This window comes from Hyaena hyaena, unplaced genomic scaffold (assembly GCF_003009895.1).
Source record: "Hyaena hyaena isolate Hyena2069 unplaced genomic scaffold, ASM300989v1 scaffold_396, whole genome shotgun sequence".
Lineage (NCBI taxonomy): Eukaryota > Metazoa > Chordata > Mammalia > Carnivora > Hyaenidae > Hyaena > Hyaena hyaena.
The window spans coordinates 672,965-692,804 of NW_024081027.1; the positions used below are offsets into that span (position 1 = coordinate 672,965).

At 60.9% G+C, this 19,840-nt stretch overlaps 2 protein-coding genes across 2 annotated transcripts in view; one reads left to right on the plus strand and one right to left on the minus strand.

Annotated features, from left to right (window-relative positions):
• Positions 1-12,565, plus strand: part of FBN3 (fibrillin 3) — a 55,088-nt gene extending 42,523 nt beyond the window's left edge. Inside the window, exons 51-63 of the mRNA XM_039251578.1 lie at positions 142-261; positions 353-475; positions 1,828-1,962; positions 2,094-2,219; positions 2,767-2,973; positions 3,802-3,927; positions 4,721-4,843; positions 5,015-5,131; positions 8,022-8,150; positions 8,243-8,362; positions 9,707-9,941; positions 10,487-10,634; positions 11,855-12,565. Of these exons, the coding sequence (XP_039107509.1) occupies positions 142-261; positions 353-475; positions 1,828-1,962; positions 2,094-2,219; positions 2,767-2,973; positions 3,802-3,927; positions 4,721-4,843; positions 5,015-5,131; positions 8,022-8,150; positions 8,243-8,362; positions 9,707-9,941; positions 10,487-10,634; positions 11,855-12,193 (2,048 nt within the window). The 3' untranslated portion in view covers positions 12,194-12,565. The remainder of the gene's footprint in view (positions 1-141; positions 262-352; positions 476-1,827; positions 1,963-2,093; positions 2,220-2,766; positions 2,974-3,801; positions 3,928-4,720; positions 4,844-5,014; positions 5,132-8,021; positions 8,151-8,242; positions 8,363-9,706; positions 9,942-10,486; positions 10,635-11,854) is intronic.
• A 1,979-nt stretch (positions 12,566-14,544) lies between these two features.
• CCL25 (C-C motif chemokine ligand 25) lies at positions 14,545-18,066 on the minus strand. The gene is made up of 6 exons (XM_039251579.1): positions 17,991-18,066; positions 16,216-16,250; positions 15,939-16,084; positions 15,677-15,804; positions 15,249-15,368; positions 14,545-14,959 (listed from the first exon to the last, which is right to left on the minus strand). Exons 1-6 carry the CDS (start codon positions 18,064-18,066, stop codon positions 14,952-14,954), a joined length of 513 nt encoding a protein of 170 aa, XP_039107510.1. The 3' UTR covers positions 14,545-14,951.
• Between the last annotated feature and the right edge of the window lie 1,774 nt (positions 18,067-19,840).

Here is a 19,840-nt window from a genome sequence, read left to right on the forward strand (position 1 = left end):
ACCCCCGGCCCGCGTGCAGCCCCGGGTGCGCCCGGCCGGGCCCGTCAGTCGGCGGCACTCGGGGGGAGCGGACCCGATAATATTGAGACAGCGAGGCCGCGAGGCCCTCCGCAGGCCCTGAGCACCCTTCCCCTACCCCAGACGTAGACGAGTGCGCCGTCGGGCACCCCTGTGGCAAAGGCACCTGCACTAACGTCATCGGAGGCTTCGAATGTGCCTGCGCCGACGGCTTTGAGCCTGGCCCCATGATGACCTGTGAGGGTACGACCCTGGCTGCTCCTGGGCTGTGTGGCAGGGGCGGGGATCCCGCAGGCGGACCCTGCCCAGCCCGCCCCTCCCCTGGCCTCCCCAGACATCGACGAGTGCTCCCTGAACCCTCTGCTCTGTGCCTTCCGCTGCCGCAACACCGACGGCTCCTACGTGTGCACCTGCCCGGCCGGCTACGCCCTGCGGGAGGACGGGGCCATGTGCAGAGGTAGGACGCGCAGGGGTGGGGGGCGGGGAGCAGGGGGCGGGGCCTGGGGAAGACAGGGAAATGCGAGCCTGTGCCCGAGCAACAAGGGATGGAGTCAGTGGAGCACTGAGGCCCGTGAGGTGCAGTGGGCGCTCTTTTGTGAGTGGCGCTTCTGTCCTCATGACACGGGGTCTCCGGTCTGACAGGTCAGTGGTTCCGGTGGCCTCTCCAGCGGCAGCCGGCGCGCCCTGAGCTGAGCAGGACCTTGGGGACAGTTACTGTGTCCCCCATGGGACATGTGGCAATGTCTGGAGACTGGGTTGTTTTTTTTTTAAGTTTTTCTTTATTTTTAAGAGGGCAAGAGCGGGGAGGGGCAGAGAGGGGGACAGAGGATCCGACGCAGGCCCTGTGCTGACAGCAGCAAGCCCCACCAGGGCTCACGCTCACCAGCTGTGACATCATGACTTGAGCCGGTGACACTCTTAGCTGGCTTAGCCACTCCGCCTCCCTAAGAGGTTTTTTTTTTTTTTTTAATGTTTTATTTATCTTTGGGACAGAGCGTGGGTGGGGGAGAGGCAGAGAGAGAGAGAGAGAGAGAGAATCTGAAGCAGGCTCCAGGCCCTGAGCTGTCAGCACGGAGCCCAGCTAGGGCCTCAAACCCACAGACCGAGAAGAAATCATGACCTGAGCCAATTGGATGCTCAACTGACTGAGCCACCCAGGTGCCCCCTGACAGATTTTTTTTGAAGGTTTATTTATTTCTTTTGAGAGAGAGAGTGGGGGAGGGGAAGAGAGAGAGAGGGAGAGAGAGAATCTCAGCCAGGCTCCGTGCCATGAGCTTGGCGCTCGACGAGGGGCTCGAACCCATGGACTGTGAGATCAGGACCTGAGCTGAGATCAGGAGTCAGACGCTGAGCAACTGAGCCCCCCACGCGCCCCTGGAGACCGTTTTCATCGCGACAGCTGGGTGTGGGGGCCGTGATAGGCTTCAAGCAGCCAGGATGCTGCTGAATATACTGCAGAATGCAGAATGGCCTTCCGCCACGAGGAAGTCTCTGGTCCCAAGTGTGCTCAGTGTCAAAGCTGAGAAGCTCTGGGCTGGGACTTGGTCCCTCCAGGGCCATCTCAGGGTTAGTGTCCCAGGGACCAGGGAGAAGGCCGGACAGATTCACAGGCCCTGATGTGGGCAGGGGACACGGGTGTTGGGATAGTCCCGACCCCTGGGCTTCTCAAGAGGCCTGGGCAGCTGTGGGAGGGGCGGGCCTCACTTTCAGTACCCAAGGGCGCAGGGGAGGTGGGGCCCGGCCCTCGCAGCCACAGCCAGGCCATGGCGCTCCTGGCCTTGGGCCCCCTCTGTCCCTGGCCCCCCGCAGATGTGGACGAGTGTGCGGCCGGTCAGCAGGACTGCGGCGAGCGGGGCATGCTGTGTAAGAACCTCATCGGCACCTTCGCCTGCGTCTGCCCCCCAGGCCTGCGGCCTCAGCCTGGCTCCGGGGAGGGCTGCACAGGTATGGGGGTGCTTCGTGGGTGCAGAGTCCGAGCAAGAGAATGCGGCAGGAGGGCAGCATCCGGGGCGAGGGGAGGCTGGCCTGGGGGGCTCAGGCCTCCCCACCGGCCCGACTCGTCCCTCCTGGCCCAGATGAAGACGAGTGCCGAGCGCAGCCCCACCTGTGCGCCAACGGCCTCTGCGTCAACACCGTAGGCAGCTTCCGTTGTGACTGTGACCAGGGCTTCCGGCCCAGCCCCGCCGGCACCGAGTGCCACGGTGAGTGTGGCCACGCACGGCGGGCACAGCTCCTGGAGCCCATCCCCCCACCCCGCTCCATCTCAGCAATGCCACTGCATCAGCCTGGAGCCACAGGCCAGCCCCCAGGAGTCCCCATCGGCCTCCTCTTCGTCACCCAGTTCAGGCTCCAGCCTGCCCCGTCCAGTCCCCTGGATGTCATCCATCTACTCTGTCCCCGCTGGCTGGCGGTCCAGCGCACTACCACCTCCGCCTCCTCCCTAGTGCTCCTTGGCCTCCATGCTGCCCTGACTATCATGCTCTGTGCGGCCAGGAAGCTGCCTGGCTCCACGGCCACAGGGCATCCCTCTGACCCCACGGGTCTGCAGCTTCTGCCTGGGCCCCAGCCCCGGGAGGGCATCTAACCGTGCTAGGTGACAGTGGCCTGGAAGATTTCGCCCCACGCCCACGCACAGCTGTGTTGGAGACATCTGGGAGCCCTTGCTAGACACTCGGTGCCGCCGGACCCCACGGGCAAGGGGGCCCTGCACGGCGTCTTCCACCCACCACCCCCACCCGTTCTCCGCAGACGCGCGGCGGGGCCCCTGCTTCTCCGAGGTGCTGCAGGCCGTGTGCCAGGCTCCCTCGAGCAGCGGTGAGGCCGTCACCAGGGCCCAGTGCTGCTGCGGGGGCGGCCGGGGCTGGGGGGCCCGCTGTGAGCTCTGTCCCCTGCCTGGCACCTCTGCCCACAGGACCCTGTGCCCCCACGGCTCAGGCTACACCGCCGAAGGCCAAGGTGGGTGGGGACTGCGTTCACGGCTGTGTCTGTGTCCCAGAGGGGGCTGGAGTGTGGGAGCCAGGGTGCACCAGCGCCCATCCGTTCACGTTGTGCGTGAACTTGGGTGAATGGGTGAGCAGGTGTGTGGGCCAGTGTGGGCCTGTTCTCTGTTCTCCGTGGGGGCGTCAAGGAGTGCGTGCAAAGGGGTGTGAGCAGGTGTGTGTTCCCTGGTGTGTGTGCTGTGCGTGCCAGCTGCATGAGGAGTATGTGCCAGAAGGTGGGCGAGAAGGACGGAGCTCATCCGTGTGCTTTGGATTCGAGTAAGTTCCATGAGGGTGGGTAGGCGTGTGAGCAAGTGTGAGTGTCTCTGTGCACGAGTGTGTCTTGTCCAGCGTGTCAGCAAGGGTGAGACGAGTCATCCCAAGTGAGCAGCGGCGACCCCAAAGGCTGAGGAGGAAGGGCATCTGCGAGGGGGTGGGGGGTGCAGGGGAGCTTCGGATTCGGTGTCCGTGTGATTCTGCGGGGGCGTCAGCGTGTGACTGGCGGGCCCTGCGTGCGTGCCTGTCTGTGCTTCCGCTTGTGTGTGTGTGCCCTGAGGCCGGGTTGCTGGTGAGGCTGCCGGGAGGGCGTGCCCCCCCCCCCACCAGGTGCTCTCAGTGTGTAGCGAGAGGAGCTGCATTAGTTTGTCCAAGGGAGGACTCACAGCCTCCGCGCGGGGTCCCCGGGGTCAGGCAGGGGAGGTAGGGGCTGGCCTTGTCCCCGGGAAGAGGGCTGCTGGACAGAAGGGTGGAGGTGTGCCCCAGGGACCCGAGGCAGCCAGCGCGGCTGAGCCCTGCTTGTCCCCAGATGTGGACGAGTGCCACATGTTCGCGGACCTCTGCCCTCACGGCGAGTGCATCAACAGCCTTGGCTCCTTCCGCTGTCGCTGCCAGGCCGGGTACGCGCCAGACGCTGCTGCCACAGCCTGCCTGGGTGAGCCTCCCCGGCCCCGCCCCCTGGCCTGTCCCGGCCCCGCCCCCTCTGCCCAGCACCTGGCTGAACCCGGAAGCAGAGCATCCCCAGTCCTGCCCCCTGCACCGACCTCATTTGGGCAACTTTCCTCCTGTTATTTTGTGCATCCGAAGATTTGCAGTTTCCTTGCATAGTAGATATTCATCTACGTCAGGGATCGGCAAACTCCAGCTCAAGGGCCTAGTCCAGCCATCTGCTTGACTTTGTTAATAAAGCTTTTTTTTTAAAATTTTTTTAATGTTTTATTTATTTCTAGGAGAGAGAGAGAGAGAGAGAGAGACAGCGTGAGCAGGGGAGGGTCAGAGAGAGAGGGAGTCACAGACTCTGAGACAGGCTCCAGGCTCTGAGCTGGCAGGCAGCACAGAGCCCGACGCGGGGCTCGAACCCACGAACCGCGAGATCATGACCCAAGCGAAAGTCGGACGCCTAACCGACTAGGCCACCCAGGCGCCCCTTGTTAATAAAGTTTTATTGGCAGCCAGACCTATTTGTTTCCTTTCCCTCTGCTGTGGCTTTCCTCCCACAGAGCCAGAGCTGAGTAGTTGGAACTGAAACCATGTGGCCTACAAAGGCAAACGTGTTTAATCTCTGCCTTCTTACAGAAAAAGTGCCAAGTCCTTTTATATAAGCCCATAGATTCTGATTGGTTCGGGCCTGGGAAGGAGGCCTCAGCAGGGCCTGAGTGGAGACCCCAGCCCCGGAGCCCCCGGGAACATCCGTGTGACCACTGCCCCCCATGCTGCCGACCCTCTAGATGTAGATGAGTGTGGCCAGGCCCCCCCGCCGTGTCCTTTCCTCTGCAAAAACACTGAGGGCAGCTTCCTCTGCGCCTGCCCCCGAGGCTACCGGCTGGAGAAGGACGGCAGAACCTGCAGAGGTGATGTCCCCCTCTGACCCCGCGGGGACCCGTCCCCGCCCCCCCAGGGAGACCCCGGGCACGTCCCCGGCCGCTCACCCCCTCCCCGCGGCGTGGCGTCGGCCGGCGTCTCTGGGGTGTTGCCCCTGGGGGGGGGGGCCCGCCCTGAGCGCGGGACCGTCTATGCCGCAGACCTCGACGAGTGCTCCTCCAGGCACCACAACTGCCAGTTCTTCTGCGTCAACACCGTGGGCTCCTTCAGCTGCCAGTGCCCCCCCGGCTTCACCCAGCACCGCCAGGCCTGCCTCGGTGAGCCCCCCACCCCTCCCAGCCCCTGGCGCGCGGCGCTGGCCCTCGCTCCCTCGTTTTCCACATGAGCAGCAAGCACCACGTGTGTGCCAGACACCCGAGCACCAAGGGGGGCGGGGTCAGAACAAGGCCCCTGCTCTGTCGGTGCCCACGCCCTGCCAAGGCCTACGACGTCAGCCTGCTTCCTTGCCCTAGGGACCTGGGAGGCCCTCCCTGAGGGGCTCCTGTGACCTCAGCCCAGGACACTCCCTTTGCCGCTGGCCAGTCCCTGATGGCTCTCTCTCCTACGGTCCCCTCAGGGTCCTCCCAAAAGCCTAGGGGCTCACAGAGTCCAGAGCGGAAGTTGGTTCAGAAGCCAAAGTTGTAGGGCAACTGTCAGTCCCATTGCTCTTTAGTGCCTTGTGGCCTGGGAGTTCCAGACGTCCCCTGAGGGCCAAGCTCAGCCATGCGTGGTCCCACTCGGGCTCCCACGAATCCACTCAGCCCACACCATCTGAGACCTACTGTGTGCCAGGCAGTGCTCCAGACCAGAGGTCTTCCAACTCCAACCCCCAGGTCAGGCCTGCCCAGCCCCCTACTTGCTTTTGTTGATAAAGTTTTATTGGCACGCAGCCGTGCCCATTCATTTACATATGGTCCGTGGCTGCTTTTGCGCTAAAATAACAGAGCCAGGGCCAAGCTGTTGCAACAAAGTCACACATGTCTTCTAGCTGTCCCCTTACAGGAGCCATTTGTCTAGCCCTGTTCTAAGCCCTGAAGGCAAAGCAGTGAACGCAGGAGGCAAGCGTGCTGCCGTCATGGACTGTCCCTGCTAACAGGGACGCCACACAGAAACAGACAGTAAGCTAGCACTCTAGCCGGTTAGAAGGTGATGCGTGGCCTGAGAGAAAGGTAGAATGAGCAGGGTAAGGAGATAGGGCTGCCAGTTTTCAAATCAGGATCAGGAGAAACCGCATCCAAAGGGACGTTTGTACAAAGAACTGACAGAGGTGAAGGAGGGGGAGTCATGTGCTCATCTGGGGAAGAGCCTTCCAAGCCTTGAAACAAGATACAATTCTCTTTCTGCGCAGTCACGGTACTTTCCCCACTTCCTAAACTGAGCACACTTAACGTGGCCTTCGTACGTGTTTGTAGCTGTTTGCACGGGCGCGCGCGGGCCCTTGTGCTGGTGCGCTCCCCAGCCAGCGCCCGTGGGACTTCTCTCCCCGAACACAGTTTAAATTCTCAGCCAGGCTTCCTGCTGTGTAGTTACCACAGATCGAAGGCTCCCGATCCTTCACAACTAACATCTGTATAGCCTATACTCCTGATGGGTGGTCTCAGGCTAACTAGACCAAGGGCCTGCACATTTTTTCTGTAAAAGGTCCAATAGTAGGGGCACCTGGGTGGCTCAGTCGGTTAAGCGTCTGACTTTGGCTCAGGTCATGATCTCACGGTTCGCGGGTTCAAGCCCCGCGTCGGGCTCTGTGCTGACAGCTCAAAGCCTGGAGCCGGCTTCAAATTCTGTGTCTCTCTGCCCCTTCCCAACTTGCGCTCTTACTCTCTCTCTCAAAAATAAATGAATAAACATAAAAAAAAAATAGCTTTGCCATTGTAGGTCTAAAGCAGCCACAGAGAACATGTCATAAATGAATGGGCGTTGCTGAGTGTCAATAAAATTTGTTACAATAGGCAGCGGGCCAGATTTGGGTCTCGGCGTCTGTGTGCTGATGATCGAACTAGAAGATCAAACTTCTGTGACCGCAGTATGCCCCGCTGACCTGCGGCCTACTTGGCGGGATGTGAGGGGAAGAAGCCATGGTAGTGCCAGACGCCTCTCTCCGGTGACACCGTGGCAGGGATCCAGGGCTATTCTCTGTGGCCCCTCAAAGGACAGCTCAGGCATGAGGGATGAACCACCTGCAGATACAGGAGCCTCTCTGGCTTCGAAGCGCATGTCCCCAGTGTCTCTCATACCCAAGAGAGATTCCAGGTCCCCAAAGAGAAGTGTCTGGTGTCAAGAACCGTCGTACCCCAGGAAGCCAAAACTAGGGTTCCCCCCCCCCGAGATACACTGTTTGCTCCCTCAACTCCCAGCGTGGCCACTAGTGCCATAGCCATGTTGTCCGGTAACCAGGCTGTCTGTGCTCGCACTGCTGTCACAAAACACTGCAGACCAGACGGCTTAAGCAACAGACACTTACTTATTGCTCATGGTTCCAGAGATTGGAAGTCCAAGGTCAGGGTACGGACCTGGCTGGTTTCTGATAAGGGCTCCGCTCTTGGGTTGCAGATCGCTGCCTTCTCGCCGTGTGTTCATGTGGCAGAGAGAGTGAGCAAGAGCGAGAGAGCAAGCTCTCTGGTGTTGCTTCTTCCAAGGGCCCCACCCGCAAATACCATCACTCTGTGGGGTTAGGGCTTCAACGTATGAATCTGGAGGGGGTGGGGGGGACAGCCATTTTCAGTCTGTAAGGCAGGTTGACGTCTCATGATTGCCAGTGCGCTGGTCTCCCCAGGGAAAGGGGTTTGGTTTATCTTTGACGCCCATACTGAACACTGTCCCAAGCCCTTTGTGTGACTGGATTAATCTCCCAAAACCGCAGTGAGGGAGGTATGACCATCTCCAAGCTACGGCTGGAGAGACAAGCCTACAGGGGGCAAGCCAGCCACCCCAGCCACGCAGCTTTGAGGTGACGCAGACGAGATTCAAAAGAAGTCTCATACATGCTTCATCTCAAAGGTTCGAGGCGGGAGCTGTTACAGATCTCATTTCACGGAAGGGGAAACTGAGGCAGGGAGCGGGCCAGTGGCTTGCCCAGAGGCTGGGTGGGCCCAGCATTGTGGCAGACACGAATCCCCTAACCGCCAGGCTGCCCCTCTCCCCCCACCCCCTGTTCCCTGTCTTCTGCAGACACAGACGAGTGCTCAGCCCAGCCTGGCCCCTGCGGCACCCACGGGCGCTGCCTCAACGCCCCAGGCAGCTTCCGCTGCGAGTGCCACCGCGGCTTCACCCTGGACAGTTCGGGCCATGCCTGCGAAGGTAGAGCTGGGCTTTGGGTGGGGTCCAGGCCTGGGCTGTGGTCCAGAGGGCCACTGGGCGAGCCCTGTGGCCCCATCTTCTCTGTCTCACAGACGTGGATGAGTGTGCAGGGCCCCATCGCTGCCGGCATGGCTGCCAGAATGAGCTGGGGGGCTACCGCTGTGGCTGCCCCCAGGGCTTCACCCCACACTCCCAGTGGAGCCAGTGTGTGGGTGAGTGTCAAGGGCCCCCGCCCGATCAGAATCTGTCGGGAGCAGGCAACTGGGAACCACCCCCAGCCGGGATGTTGAAATAAGGCGGAGTGACCTAAAGGCTTTTGGGGCGGCCTGGGAGGTAGTGAGGTCCCCACTGCCCTGGGGAGGCTGGGGTGTCGGGGAGGGGGAAGGGAGCTGCAGAGCCAGTTCAAGTCCATTTCTTAGGGAGTGGTGTCCTGGAGGGGTCAGCTGAGAAGGATTCTGAGTCAGTGCCCATGATCAGTAGGGGAAGTTCTGCGGTTGATTAGTGATGCCTGCCATGGGTGTGGCAGCAGAAAATGGGGGCGAGCGCTGTATCTTTGCCCTCGCTATTACAGAGGCCCTCCGTTTGGAGGACTAGCTTTCTGTGCCCTAGCCTCTTCCATCGCATGCTTCTCTGTGCTCTAGGCCCTCCTAATGACAGCCCCGTCCTTACCACCCCTGTTTGCTCCTCCCTGACAGTCTGGCTTTCACTCTCTACCTGCTGGCGCGCTCTCTCCAGACGCCTCCACCTCCACCTCCCCTGCTCCGGGCACCGCTGCCTGCCCCTCCCGGCCGCTCTCCTCCCTCAGCCTCTCTGACTGACACTGCCTTCTCTCTGGTCCCTCCTCCTCCCCTGATGGTGGGTCCTCAGCTAAGTTCTCCATCTTTCCCCTGCCTCGGAGTTCGGCCCCTGCCGCGGCTCTCCATGTCAGCCTGCCTCGCCCTCTGTGTACTCATTCGCTCATTGCTCCCGCAGTGGGTTGTCCGGGGCCTGTCTTGCATCGGGCCCTGTGGATCCAGAAGTGGGCCAAATAGCAGACTCTTATCTAGTCTAGTGGTGGGAACAGGGATTAGTTAGGCCCATGGTTCTCAGCCGGGAATTGTGTAGCCCCCTCTGGGACATTTTGCTCATCAGACCTGGGAGGGAGGTGGGAGCTCCTGGCATCTAGTGGGCGGGGGCCTGGGATGCTGCTTAATATCGCGTGGTACCCAGGACCACCCCGACCATAGAGAATGATTCAGCAACAGATGTCAGTAGTGCCAGGGAAGAAACCTCCTTGGCGATCATCCCATCATTTAGGATTGCTGGGAAGCTTCGATAAATGCTTGGAAGGAGAATGACAGAGCTGGGGAGGGAAACATGAGGAATGTAAGGGGTGGGGCAGACCTCGTCCCAGGGCTGATAGGGAGCTTGATGGAGGTTGACTTTGACCCTGGGCTCTGAAGGAGGAGCCGGAGATAGCGAGCAGAGATCAGGAGGGCTGTGGGCAGGCGCTCTGGGGCTACAGAGGCTGCGCCCCCTGCCTCCCACTTTTTCTCTCCCCCTCTCCCCACTCACAGACAAAAACGAGTGTGTGCTGTCGCCTGCGGCCTGCGGCAGTGCCCCCTGCCACAACACGCTGGGTGGCTTCCGCTGCGTCTGCCCCTCTGGCTTTGACTTTGACCAGGCCACAGGGGGCTGCCAGGACATAGACGAGTGTGCCGCACGGGGCGGCCCCTGCAGCTACAGCTGCACCAACACCGCGGGAGGCTTCCTGTGCGGCTGCCCCCAAGGCTACTTCCGGGCCGGGCAAGGGTGAGGGGCTTGAGTAGGGAGGGCACAGATTCTCAAGCCCTGCAAGAGCACGCACGCACACACACGTGGGTCCGTGTTCACATGCATCCACACACATGTGCACAGAGCCCCACCGCACATGTGTGGGTACGCACACAAGCTCCCACCCCATTCCGGTGTAATTGCCTTCGTGGTGCTCCCCCTGCACATTTGCACGCCCACGTGGAAGATGCACACTTCTCCATAATACACTTGAGCATACGGCTCACACGTACGCCAGCACACCTGTGGGCCCTTCTGCATTCGAGTATCTCAGTGTGCACATGTGTGAGCATGCACATTGGCGTCCTGGGGTGCATGCAGGTTCACACCTAGGCCCAGGTAAGCCAAGGGAGGCGTGCCCACACAAGGGCACATCCCTTGTGTGGGCACACGCAAAGGCACGGCCACACACTTACACACCAGCACTTGTCCCCACCTGCAGTGAGGCTCAGAATGGAGCAGGTGGCTGGGGAGATCCTACCTGCCCGACCCTGAAGGCCCACTGCCACCTTGTCCTGGTCCAGGCACTGTGTCTCTGGCCTGGGCTTTGGCGCTGGACTCCAGGAGACCCCAGAAGAGGGACTGCGTTCATCTGAAGCCTGCTATGAATGCAAGATCAATGGCCTCCCGCCTCGTGACCGGCCACGGCGCAGTGCCTACGGGGGCCACCAGGTCAGGAGAATGAAGGGATAGGAAAGTTGGGTGGGGGGCGCCTGGGTGGCTCAGTCGGTTAAGTATCCAACTTCGGCTCAGGTCACCATCTCGCAGTCTGTGAATTCGAGCCCCACATTGGGCTCTGTGCTGACAGCTTGGGGCCTGGAGCCTGCTTCAGATTCTGTATTTCCCTCTCTCTCTCAGCCCCACTCACACTCTGGCTCTCTCTCAAAAATAAATAAACATAAAAAAAAAAAAAAGGAAAGTTGGGTCGGAGGGGCTCTTGATAGTACTTTGCCTTCTTTTCCCCTCTTGTTTTTCCCCCCTTTCCTGGAAAAACAGTGGCTCTATAGGCCATCCCACTGTTCCCACTATTTTCTGTAAGCTTCGCAAGGGTAGGGGCTGTAAGAGTGAGTGGAATGGTTTTCGGGGCTCCCAGGATGGGCGCCAGCATCCGGACAGAGGAGGGCTGAGCACACCGTGGCTTTGCCTGCAATACTCACAAGCCGCCAGCAGGTGTCAGCAAGCGCACACATCTGCGTAACACTCCCGGGAAGGGCGGAAGTGTCCAGAACCTAGGAGCAGGGAAACAGGAAGAGCTTTCACTTTTTGCAACAGCAAAAACATCCCTCGGCATGCAAATTAGGCGAAACAAACAGGCTGTCCGGAGCCAAGGAGAAGAAAACACAGATAACCGCCTGTGGGACTGGCTACGTCATGGAGCCCGGGTTAGCCTGCCATTGAGGCTGCTGGCTTATTCAGGGCCCTGTCCAGCTGCCAGGACCAGGAACGTGCACACAGCCGTTCACATAAAGAGGGGTTTGTCATCTGCACACAGGGTGCTCTCAAAGAGCCCAGATGCAGGAAGTGCAGCGACCCGCCCCCGCTCCCACCCCACCCCCACCCCGGGCACCGGAAAGCAGCCTCTCTGGTGCAGCCAGGTCTTGTGTTTCTCTCACTGTGTCGGCTTCAGCTTTGTGTGGAAGAGTGGCCGCCTGTGTGCCCGTCTTTGCTCTCTGCTGGGGAAGCTGCCTCCGCCGTCACGCCTCTGCCTCTGGCCCAAGCGGATGGTGGCCCTTATGGTGGAGGAGTTGGCGGAGGTCACGGGCAGAGAGTGCCCCAGGTTGTCCTCTGCTTTAGAGACTGGCTGACATCTCTGTGACCCCGTGGTCCCCTCCCCCCCACTGCATTCCGACGCTCCCCGCCTCCGACGTCATCTGCCTGGTCTTTCTCCGCAGGTGAGCCTGGCCAGCCTTGACTCGGAGGCCCCACTGACCTTGGACCTGAACCTCTCGCGCCTGGGCCAGGCCGAGCACATCCTGGAGCTGCAGCCGGCGCTAGAGAGCCTGGCGGGCCGGGTCCGTTACGTCATCGCCCGTGGCAATGAGCAGGGTTTCTTCCGCATGCATCGCCTCCGAGGCCTCAGCGCCCTGCAGCTGGGGCGTCAGAGGCCTGGGCCAGGGACCTACTGGCTGGAGGTGGTGAGCGTGGCAGGGCCCTGGGGCGCCTGGCGGGAGGGGCCACCGGGACCAGGGGGCCGGACCTTGCGGCTGAAGGTGCTGCTGCAGCTGCTGTAGTCGCAAGGACCCTCCCCCATCTCCTGCCAGACCCCAGGCCTCTCCCGCAGCCCCCTCTCTGGACTCACTGCATGGGCACGGCCCAATCCTTGCCTTGTTCACCGGGATTTGGGGGAAACTGATGTCACCCAGCTTACTACCCAGCGCCGGGAGCCCCTGGTGGCCCTGGTGAAGCCCTGGACTCAGTGTCCCCGGAGCCCCCTGTTCCTCCTCCCCTCCAGAGGCCCCAGCTCCTCACCCCCTTCCAGAGCGTGGAGGGGGGCAGACCCCACCAGCAGTGGTGATCCCCCGACCAGGTGGAGCCCCAGAACTCAGGAAGAGCAAACCGCTATGCTATGACCTCAGGTGAACCCGGCTTCTGCCCAGGGGGACCCCAACACTCAGTCTTCCCAGAGACAGCTGAGAGCGGCCACACGCACCCTCCGATCCCAACAGCCAGGGTCCTGGAGGGGCCTGCGATTTGCTGAATCGTGTCGGTCTCGGGCTTCCTCGTCTGCACTGCCCCATGGCTCACCCCCCAGGCATTGGGGGGACGTGGAAACGGACAGCTGGGGACGCACCTGGGGCTCCACCCTCCAAACCGAAGAGCTTGTGGGGCCCCAGCCAGAGTTGGTGACAAACAGCCAGGCTCAGGCCCCCCGGGGGGGGTCGGGGCTGGGGTCCCAGGATGCATTGATATCAGAAGCAGAGACAACAATAAAGTTATTTTGGGTTAAGGCGGTCTCTTTGGCATGTTCTGGAAGCAGGGAGACACTGCCCTCCGCTGGGCCGGGCCGGGCTCACTGGTCAGGGAGCAGGAGGCCCCAGAGGGTGGGAGCTTTGGAACAATGGGCTTTGGCCCAGGGCTGTGAGGAGACAGTGCGCAGCCGGACACAGGGACACAGGCGAAGGCGAAGGTCACCTTCCAGATGGGGGTGGGGACATGGTCCCCAGGCTGCAGGCAGGTTCTGCGAACCTCAGACCTGCGAGTAGCACAAAGCCAGGCTGCCCGTGACAATCACTGCAAGCCCAGTGGGTTCACCGGGGCTGAGGACAGCGGCCCACGCTCCCTGACCGCGTGCCGTGTACCCAGCACGTTCTAAGTACCGTGACTCGTGTGCTTGGTTGTTCTTGCAGCTCCGTGGAATAGAAGCTGATATGCTCGTCCCCATTTTACAGATTGGAAAACAGGCTCCCAGATGGTGGGCCACTTGGCCAAGGTGACTCCAGGTAGCAGAGCCAGGTTCAAAGTCAAGGCAGCTGTGCCAGCATCCCTGCTGTCACCCTGCTCCGCTCACATCCTGCCTGGTCCCAGGGTGGCCACATCTACACCTAATCTGATGGCCTCGCTGGATGCCAGGGGACTGTCCGTGGCGGGGGGGGGGGGAGGTGTGTGCAGATAATGGTGCATTTGTGTGTTTATTGTAGTCTCTACACCTGACGGGGGGCTGGAACTCACAACCTCTGAGATCAAGGGTCACACGGTCTACTGACTGAGCCAGCCAGGCGCCCAGTCGTAGTGCATTTGGTCCCCGCTAGCTTGTACGAGGCCAGCAGTGATATCCCCCATTTTACAGCGGGAGGGACCAACGCTTAGAGAGTTTGTAGAATCGGCCTGAGTCGCCTGCATAGCCTACTAAGCCCTGGGTGTGACCCCTGGCCCCAAACCGCCTCGTGTCCTCTAGAGATGAAGCACTTGGTTTTCACCTGGAATGTTTCCTTTCATGGTGGAAACTGAGGCTGCCTGACGACAGGACAGTTGGAGGGCTCAAGTCTAGTGCCTGCCTCCAGGGCTCTATTCTTGGCCCGGTTCCGGTCCACTTATCTGAGCTTTTCTTTTTTTTTTTTTTTTAATGTTTATTTATTTTTGAGCAAGAGAGAGACAGAGCATGAGCAGGGGAGGGTCAGAGAGAGAGGGAGACACAGAATCTGAAGCAGGCTCCAGGCTCCGAGCTGTCAGCACAGAGCCTGACACAGGGCTCGATCATGACCTGAGCCGAAGTTGGAGGCCCAAGCGACGGAGCCCCCCAGGCACCCCAACCTGAGCTTTTGTGGACCCCTGTCAGAGCTTGCAGAGGGCTCCGGGCGTGACCCAGTCTCACTATAGCGGGCAGGTGTGGGCAGAACAGATATGGCGACCCCCGTTTTACAGGCCAGGAAAGAGATGCCAAGAGAGTGAGCAGTGTGCTCAAGGTCACCAGCTGGACTTGCACCTGCACCTGCAGCCAGCGTGCCCCCCAGGCTGTCAGCCACGGGGGCCATCAGCACACATCCTGGGCTGGCAGTCGCGTGGGATTCGACGTAGGCGGGGACAGCAACTCACACCCCATCACGAAACGCGACAGAGACAGGAATGACATTCCCCCTGGGGATATTTTAAATAACATTTATTTAAAAATTATAGAAAAGCATGGCCTGGGAGGAACATCCCAGGATGGACTGGAGCTTTGCAAGAACCAGGAGGGACCCAGGGAGGCGTGGCCCCGGGCAGGTGACATATCCAGATGACCCACTGTATACAAGTCCCCTTGCTTCCGGTTGACTCTGGTTCCTGGAGCAGGCAAGGGGCTTGAAGCAAGGCCAGCTCTTTCCTTTCCACTGCCCGAGGAGCAGGATGGGACAGGAGTGACGGGAGAGAGCCGAAGGCAGGCTCAGGCACGGGCACTGAGATGTGGCCTGAATGACAGAGAGGCTGGTGCCCCTGGAGCCGCAGGGGATGTTTGTGGCAGAGAGAGGTCCAGCACATCCTCATGCTGGCTGATCCTGGAGATGTGCGGGCTCACGGACCTGCAGGAGGGGATTGGAGAGATCGGCGGGTGATGGGGACTGGAGCGGAGCTGGGGGCCCTGCACCTCTCGGTCCACACACGTGACATTTCACCTCAGCACTTGCTGAAGCCCGTGAGGCTGGGTTAAGGTCATGAGCAGCCGCCTAAGTGTCGACCTGCCGGGCGGACCAGAGTCAGCCTCATTGGCCCCAGAGTTGAGTCCCCTCACCCGGCCTGTGCTGCTCTTGAGCTCTCATCCCACAGCAGTGGGGAAGGGCTGAGGGATGGTCACATGATCAGAGTCCTTACCTCGACGAGCTGCTGTCTGGCGGGCAATTTTCATCTTGTTGCTTCTGGTGGGGCTGCTCAGCTTGGACAGTGGTAGATTGGACGGTTCAAGGCTCAGCTTCCTACCTCTAGAGCCGAAGGCTGTCCGAGAGAGAGAGAAATAGGTAAGAGTTCCAACCAATACCGTGTGAGCACCTGGATTCATCCAAGCCTGAACGGTCAGCTGAGTACTTGAACCAATGAGTTTGTCATCTCTAGCAACTAGAAAAGTCTTGGCTAAAAGAGCTGGCATTCGCTCAGTCTCCCCTTGCAAGCAGTGGGCTCTCTTTGCGGGGGGAGCTTCTGTCAGCATGCAGGGCTGTGACCCCTCCTTTGTGGGGCTTGAGAAGCCCAGGGGCCCACAGCAGGGAGGCCAGGCCCCCTAGATGCTGGGCTTGGGTCTCACCCACCGTGGGAGCTTCTCAGGTTACTTTTGTGATGCATCAGCTTCTTCCGAGCATCCAGGAAGTCCATCCAATACTTTATTCTCTTGTCCCGAGGGTTGCCACACACCATCTTGTGTTTCCGGAAGAAGAATCTGACGGGGGTGAAGGGGGGGAGGGGTGGGCGGGAGGGAGAGAGGTTTCCCAGGTTAGGGTGTGAGCCAAGAGCAAAGTTGCGCATGAGCCCCGCCCCCCGCCCCGACTCCCGGTCCCCAGGGCCCCCACTCACATCACAGCGGGCAGGTTGCAGCTCCCGCTCACGTCCTGGCGCAGGTAACCCTGGGCACGCTTCAGGAAGTCCAGGCTCTGGAGCTGGTGGTACGCCAGGCAACAGTCCTCGGAGACACCTGCCGCCGTGACCGCAGGCTCACATCTCTGTGCGCATGCGCGTGTCCCGCTGCACGAGCGTCCCCGCGGACACCGCCCCCAAGCACGTGCCACAAGCCTCCCAGGCCCAGGGGAGGCCAAGGACAGCCCAGATGAAGGAAGGCAGGCACTGGGCTCACCTTGGGTCCCGTGATAGGGGGCCCGCTCACAGGGGCTGGGGGGGGTGGTCCACAGTCTCAGGCAGGGAGGGGCCCAGGACCACAAAATGAATGAGGGACCAAAGCGAATGAGGACTTGGATTCGTGCTCAGGGGCAGGGGAGCGCAGACACAGCGCCCTGAGGAGGGGCCGGGCGGCACCGCTGGGAACTGAATGGGCTGGCGGGCCGCTCCCGCTGGCCCCTCCCCACCTAAGGCTATGTCAAGGGCCTCTTCCTTTCTGTCCCTGCGAGAGTGACCACACAGTCACCAGGCCAGAAACCAGGAGGTCTCTGTTCATTTACTCGTTGCCTGAAAAAAGCATTTCGGGTTCTTACTAGGTGCCAGATGCGTAGACAAACACAGAGGGGAATTGGATCCAGGGCTGTCATGGGGATCCCCCAGCCTGGTGGGGACACCCAGAGGTCGATCTGTGCGAGAGGGGGAAGGGCGGCGACCTGGGGGTAGTGTCTTGGAGTAGGGCGTGCTGGTGCCGACTGGGAGGGAGGGCAGGTGGAAAAGTGACGTGAGAGACGGTGCAAGGCCCTTCAAGGCCCTCTGGGATCCATCCGTCTGCTGAAACCCCCCTTACCCGCCTTCTCCCGCCTCCAGGAGCCAAACCCAAGGTCTGACAACGTGCAGAGGGAAAGATGGGGGAGGAGGGCGGCTTGGGCCCTCTCTGCATCTCCAAACCTTGGCCCCAGAGGGCAAGGGGCAGTGGTGTTAGAGGGACCCTGGGTTGCAGTACCAGGCAGGCAGGGAGCCACTCTGCCCCTAGGATCAAAGGGCCCCAGGCTGGGCCTGGCTCCCGGAATGGGCCTCTGATAGCAAGACAATGGGAACGAAGCCCAGCCCCAGCCCCATCTTGGGCAAAGGCTAACGTCTGCTGGAAGCAGGACTAGGGCCTCTCAGACTCAGTGAGGGCAGGTGGGGCAGGCGCGAGTGGGGGAGGTGGGAGGGGTGGGAAGGTGGTGGGAGGGGCTTTGACCAAGCCAGGGCCCCTGCTCAGCCAGCTGCTGGGGCTCTGCCGCTTCCCCGGGGCCCATGGGGATGCCGGAAACAGTGGCAAGACTCCTGGGGACCCTGGATGCCCAGAACTGGCCTTTGGTCACCAAATCCTCAGGTGCCCAATGCGGGGAGAGGTGGGAAGGGACTCCCCGTGAATAACAGTATGGTCATCATTGTTGCTGCCGGGCATGGGGCCAAGATTTCTGCAAGTGATCGGCCCATTGGGTTCGCATGTCCTATCTCTCCAGGAGGAATCCAGCAGCCCGCTTCGTGGATGAGGAAACTGAGGCTCATAAAGACTGAATAGCAACACAGATCACCTGCGGCAGGCAGAGCTGGGATGGGGACCCACTCCTATTGGTCTCCAGGGCTCTGCAGGGTCAGGTCACTGCAGTGTGTCCCTGGCAGTAACTGGCTGTGCCACCACTGGGAGCCATACCCTGCTCCCCACAGTCTCTGGGCTGCCTGGAGTCCTGGCAGGGAGGCCTTGGGTCACGGACTGTGAAGGAGGCATCACAGGGGTTCTGGGAGGAGGGACTGGGGGGCTGCACCCCCAGGAAGCTGCAAACACATGCCCGGGGTTCCTGCATGACTGGGGGTGGGTGGAGTTGTCCATCAGGATTCAGTGGTGTAGACAGAACTGGGGAGGCTTCTGGGGGAGGGGAGGAGCAAATAGGGGAGGACGGGCAGGGAGGAGGGATGGGGAGAGGAGGGCTCCAGGGAGGCTGGGGGGTACGGCCAAGACGTTACCTTGAGCGCGGACAGTAGGACACCAGATGCCCGCAAAGCTGGCCACCACCAGGCAGAGTAGGAGCCACGAGTTCATTGTGCCCCGGCTGGTCCTGCTCCCCGGGTGTCTGGAGGAATAATGGCAGAAGTGGGGGTGACGAGGCCCCAGAAAGGACAGCAGCAGACACTGGGAATAGCTGCATCTCAAGCCAGGCCCCGGGGCCCTCTGCAAAGGAGGCAGGCAGCGCAGGGGGGTCTGCGGCTGCTCTCAGCCAACCCTGGGGGAAGGACTCACCAAAGCCTGCCGGATGCCAGGAGCGGGTGCCTGCTGGGGCGAATCCAAGCTCTTCTGCCCGCAGGCTGCACCCTTTTATAAATGGGGCCCCACCCTGAGGCCATCTGCCCTCCTCCACCCTCCCTTCCTCCCACCTCCTCCCCTGCTCTGCCTCCAGGCTTCTCCCTGGTTTCTCTTTCTAGCTGCTCTCTCTGAAGTCAAGAAGATGCACCTGCAAAGGCATGGCAGGCACCTGGGACAAGATGGCCTACATCAAAGGGCTGGCAGGAAACACCGACTTTCTCAACTACTTGGATTTGAGACTGGGAGGCAGAACCACACAGATGGACAGGCCCAGCCTGCCTGGGGGGCCACTTGAAGGCTGGCTGCCCTAGGACCCCCTCTTCTCTTCCTCCTGCATCCAGTCTTCCCCCTGCTTTCTCCCGCAAGGGTCCTTTCTCCTCCCTCCATTCTCTCTCCTGACACCGCAGGGCGGACACCACCTTCCCCGCACGGGGGCCTCAGGCTGCCTAGAGAGTTTGCCTTCCTCCTCGCTCCCAAGCCACCTGTTCCCGTGGAGCCCTGACTTCACCCCACTTTCCTCTCCTTCCCCACAATGGGGAGCCTTACAGTTTCACAGAAATGCCCTCGTTTTGAGAACAGGCAAATCCATAGAAACAGAAAATAAAACCAGTAGTTGCCATGGGCTGGGAGGGGAGAATGGGGCGAGAGGGTGTGTGCGCAACTCTGCGAATATTGTAAACACAGGGAAACTTGCACTTTTGTTTTTTTAAAGATTTTATTTTTAAGTAATCTCTACGCCCAGCGTGGGGTTTGAAACCACAGCCCGGTGATCGAGTTGCGCGCTCCACTGACTGAGCCAGCCAAGCGCCCCCCCCCCCCACCTCGAACCTTACACTTTCAATGGGTGCAGTGTAAGGTATGTGAATTTTCTCCAACATTATCTGGAGAAAAATGTTATTAGCAACCACCACAACAAAGAAATGCTCTGGTTTGGGGAGAAATGCCTGGAGCCCCAGGTAACCGAGCCAGCAAAAGGCACCTAGAAGGCTTATTTTTCTTTCCCTGGATCAGCATGGCGCACCTGGTCAGGGGCTCCAGGGGTGAGGGTGGGCGGTTGCAGGGGGAACGGGGCTCTGCAGAGACCTCACAGCTGATTGGTTTGAACTGTTAACTTTTTATTGCCCGCATCCTTAGCTATCGACCCCCAGGTATATCTCACACCCGCACCCCTTTTTCATAGCCCCGCCCCATCAGGAGCCCCTGGCGGGGACCCTTCGCCGGCTCGCGAGGTGCGGAATCCTGCTTTGGGGCGTGGCTTAGATCCGGGGCGGGGCCTGGGGCGGGGCGGGGCCTGGGGCGGGGCGGGGCGGGGCCCGCCCTGGGAGCTGAGACCCCTGCGGCCTGGCCTCGAGCGGTCCCGTGAGCGGGCTGTGGCCGCCCCCTGGGCCCGCGCGCGACTCCAGTTCCTCGACCTCTTGCTGTGGGAGGGGAGGAGGCGAGACGGGACGCGGCTCCGCGTGGCTGGGGGCGTGGGGACGCGGCGTGGCGGGCCCGGCTAGCCTGTCTACTCCAG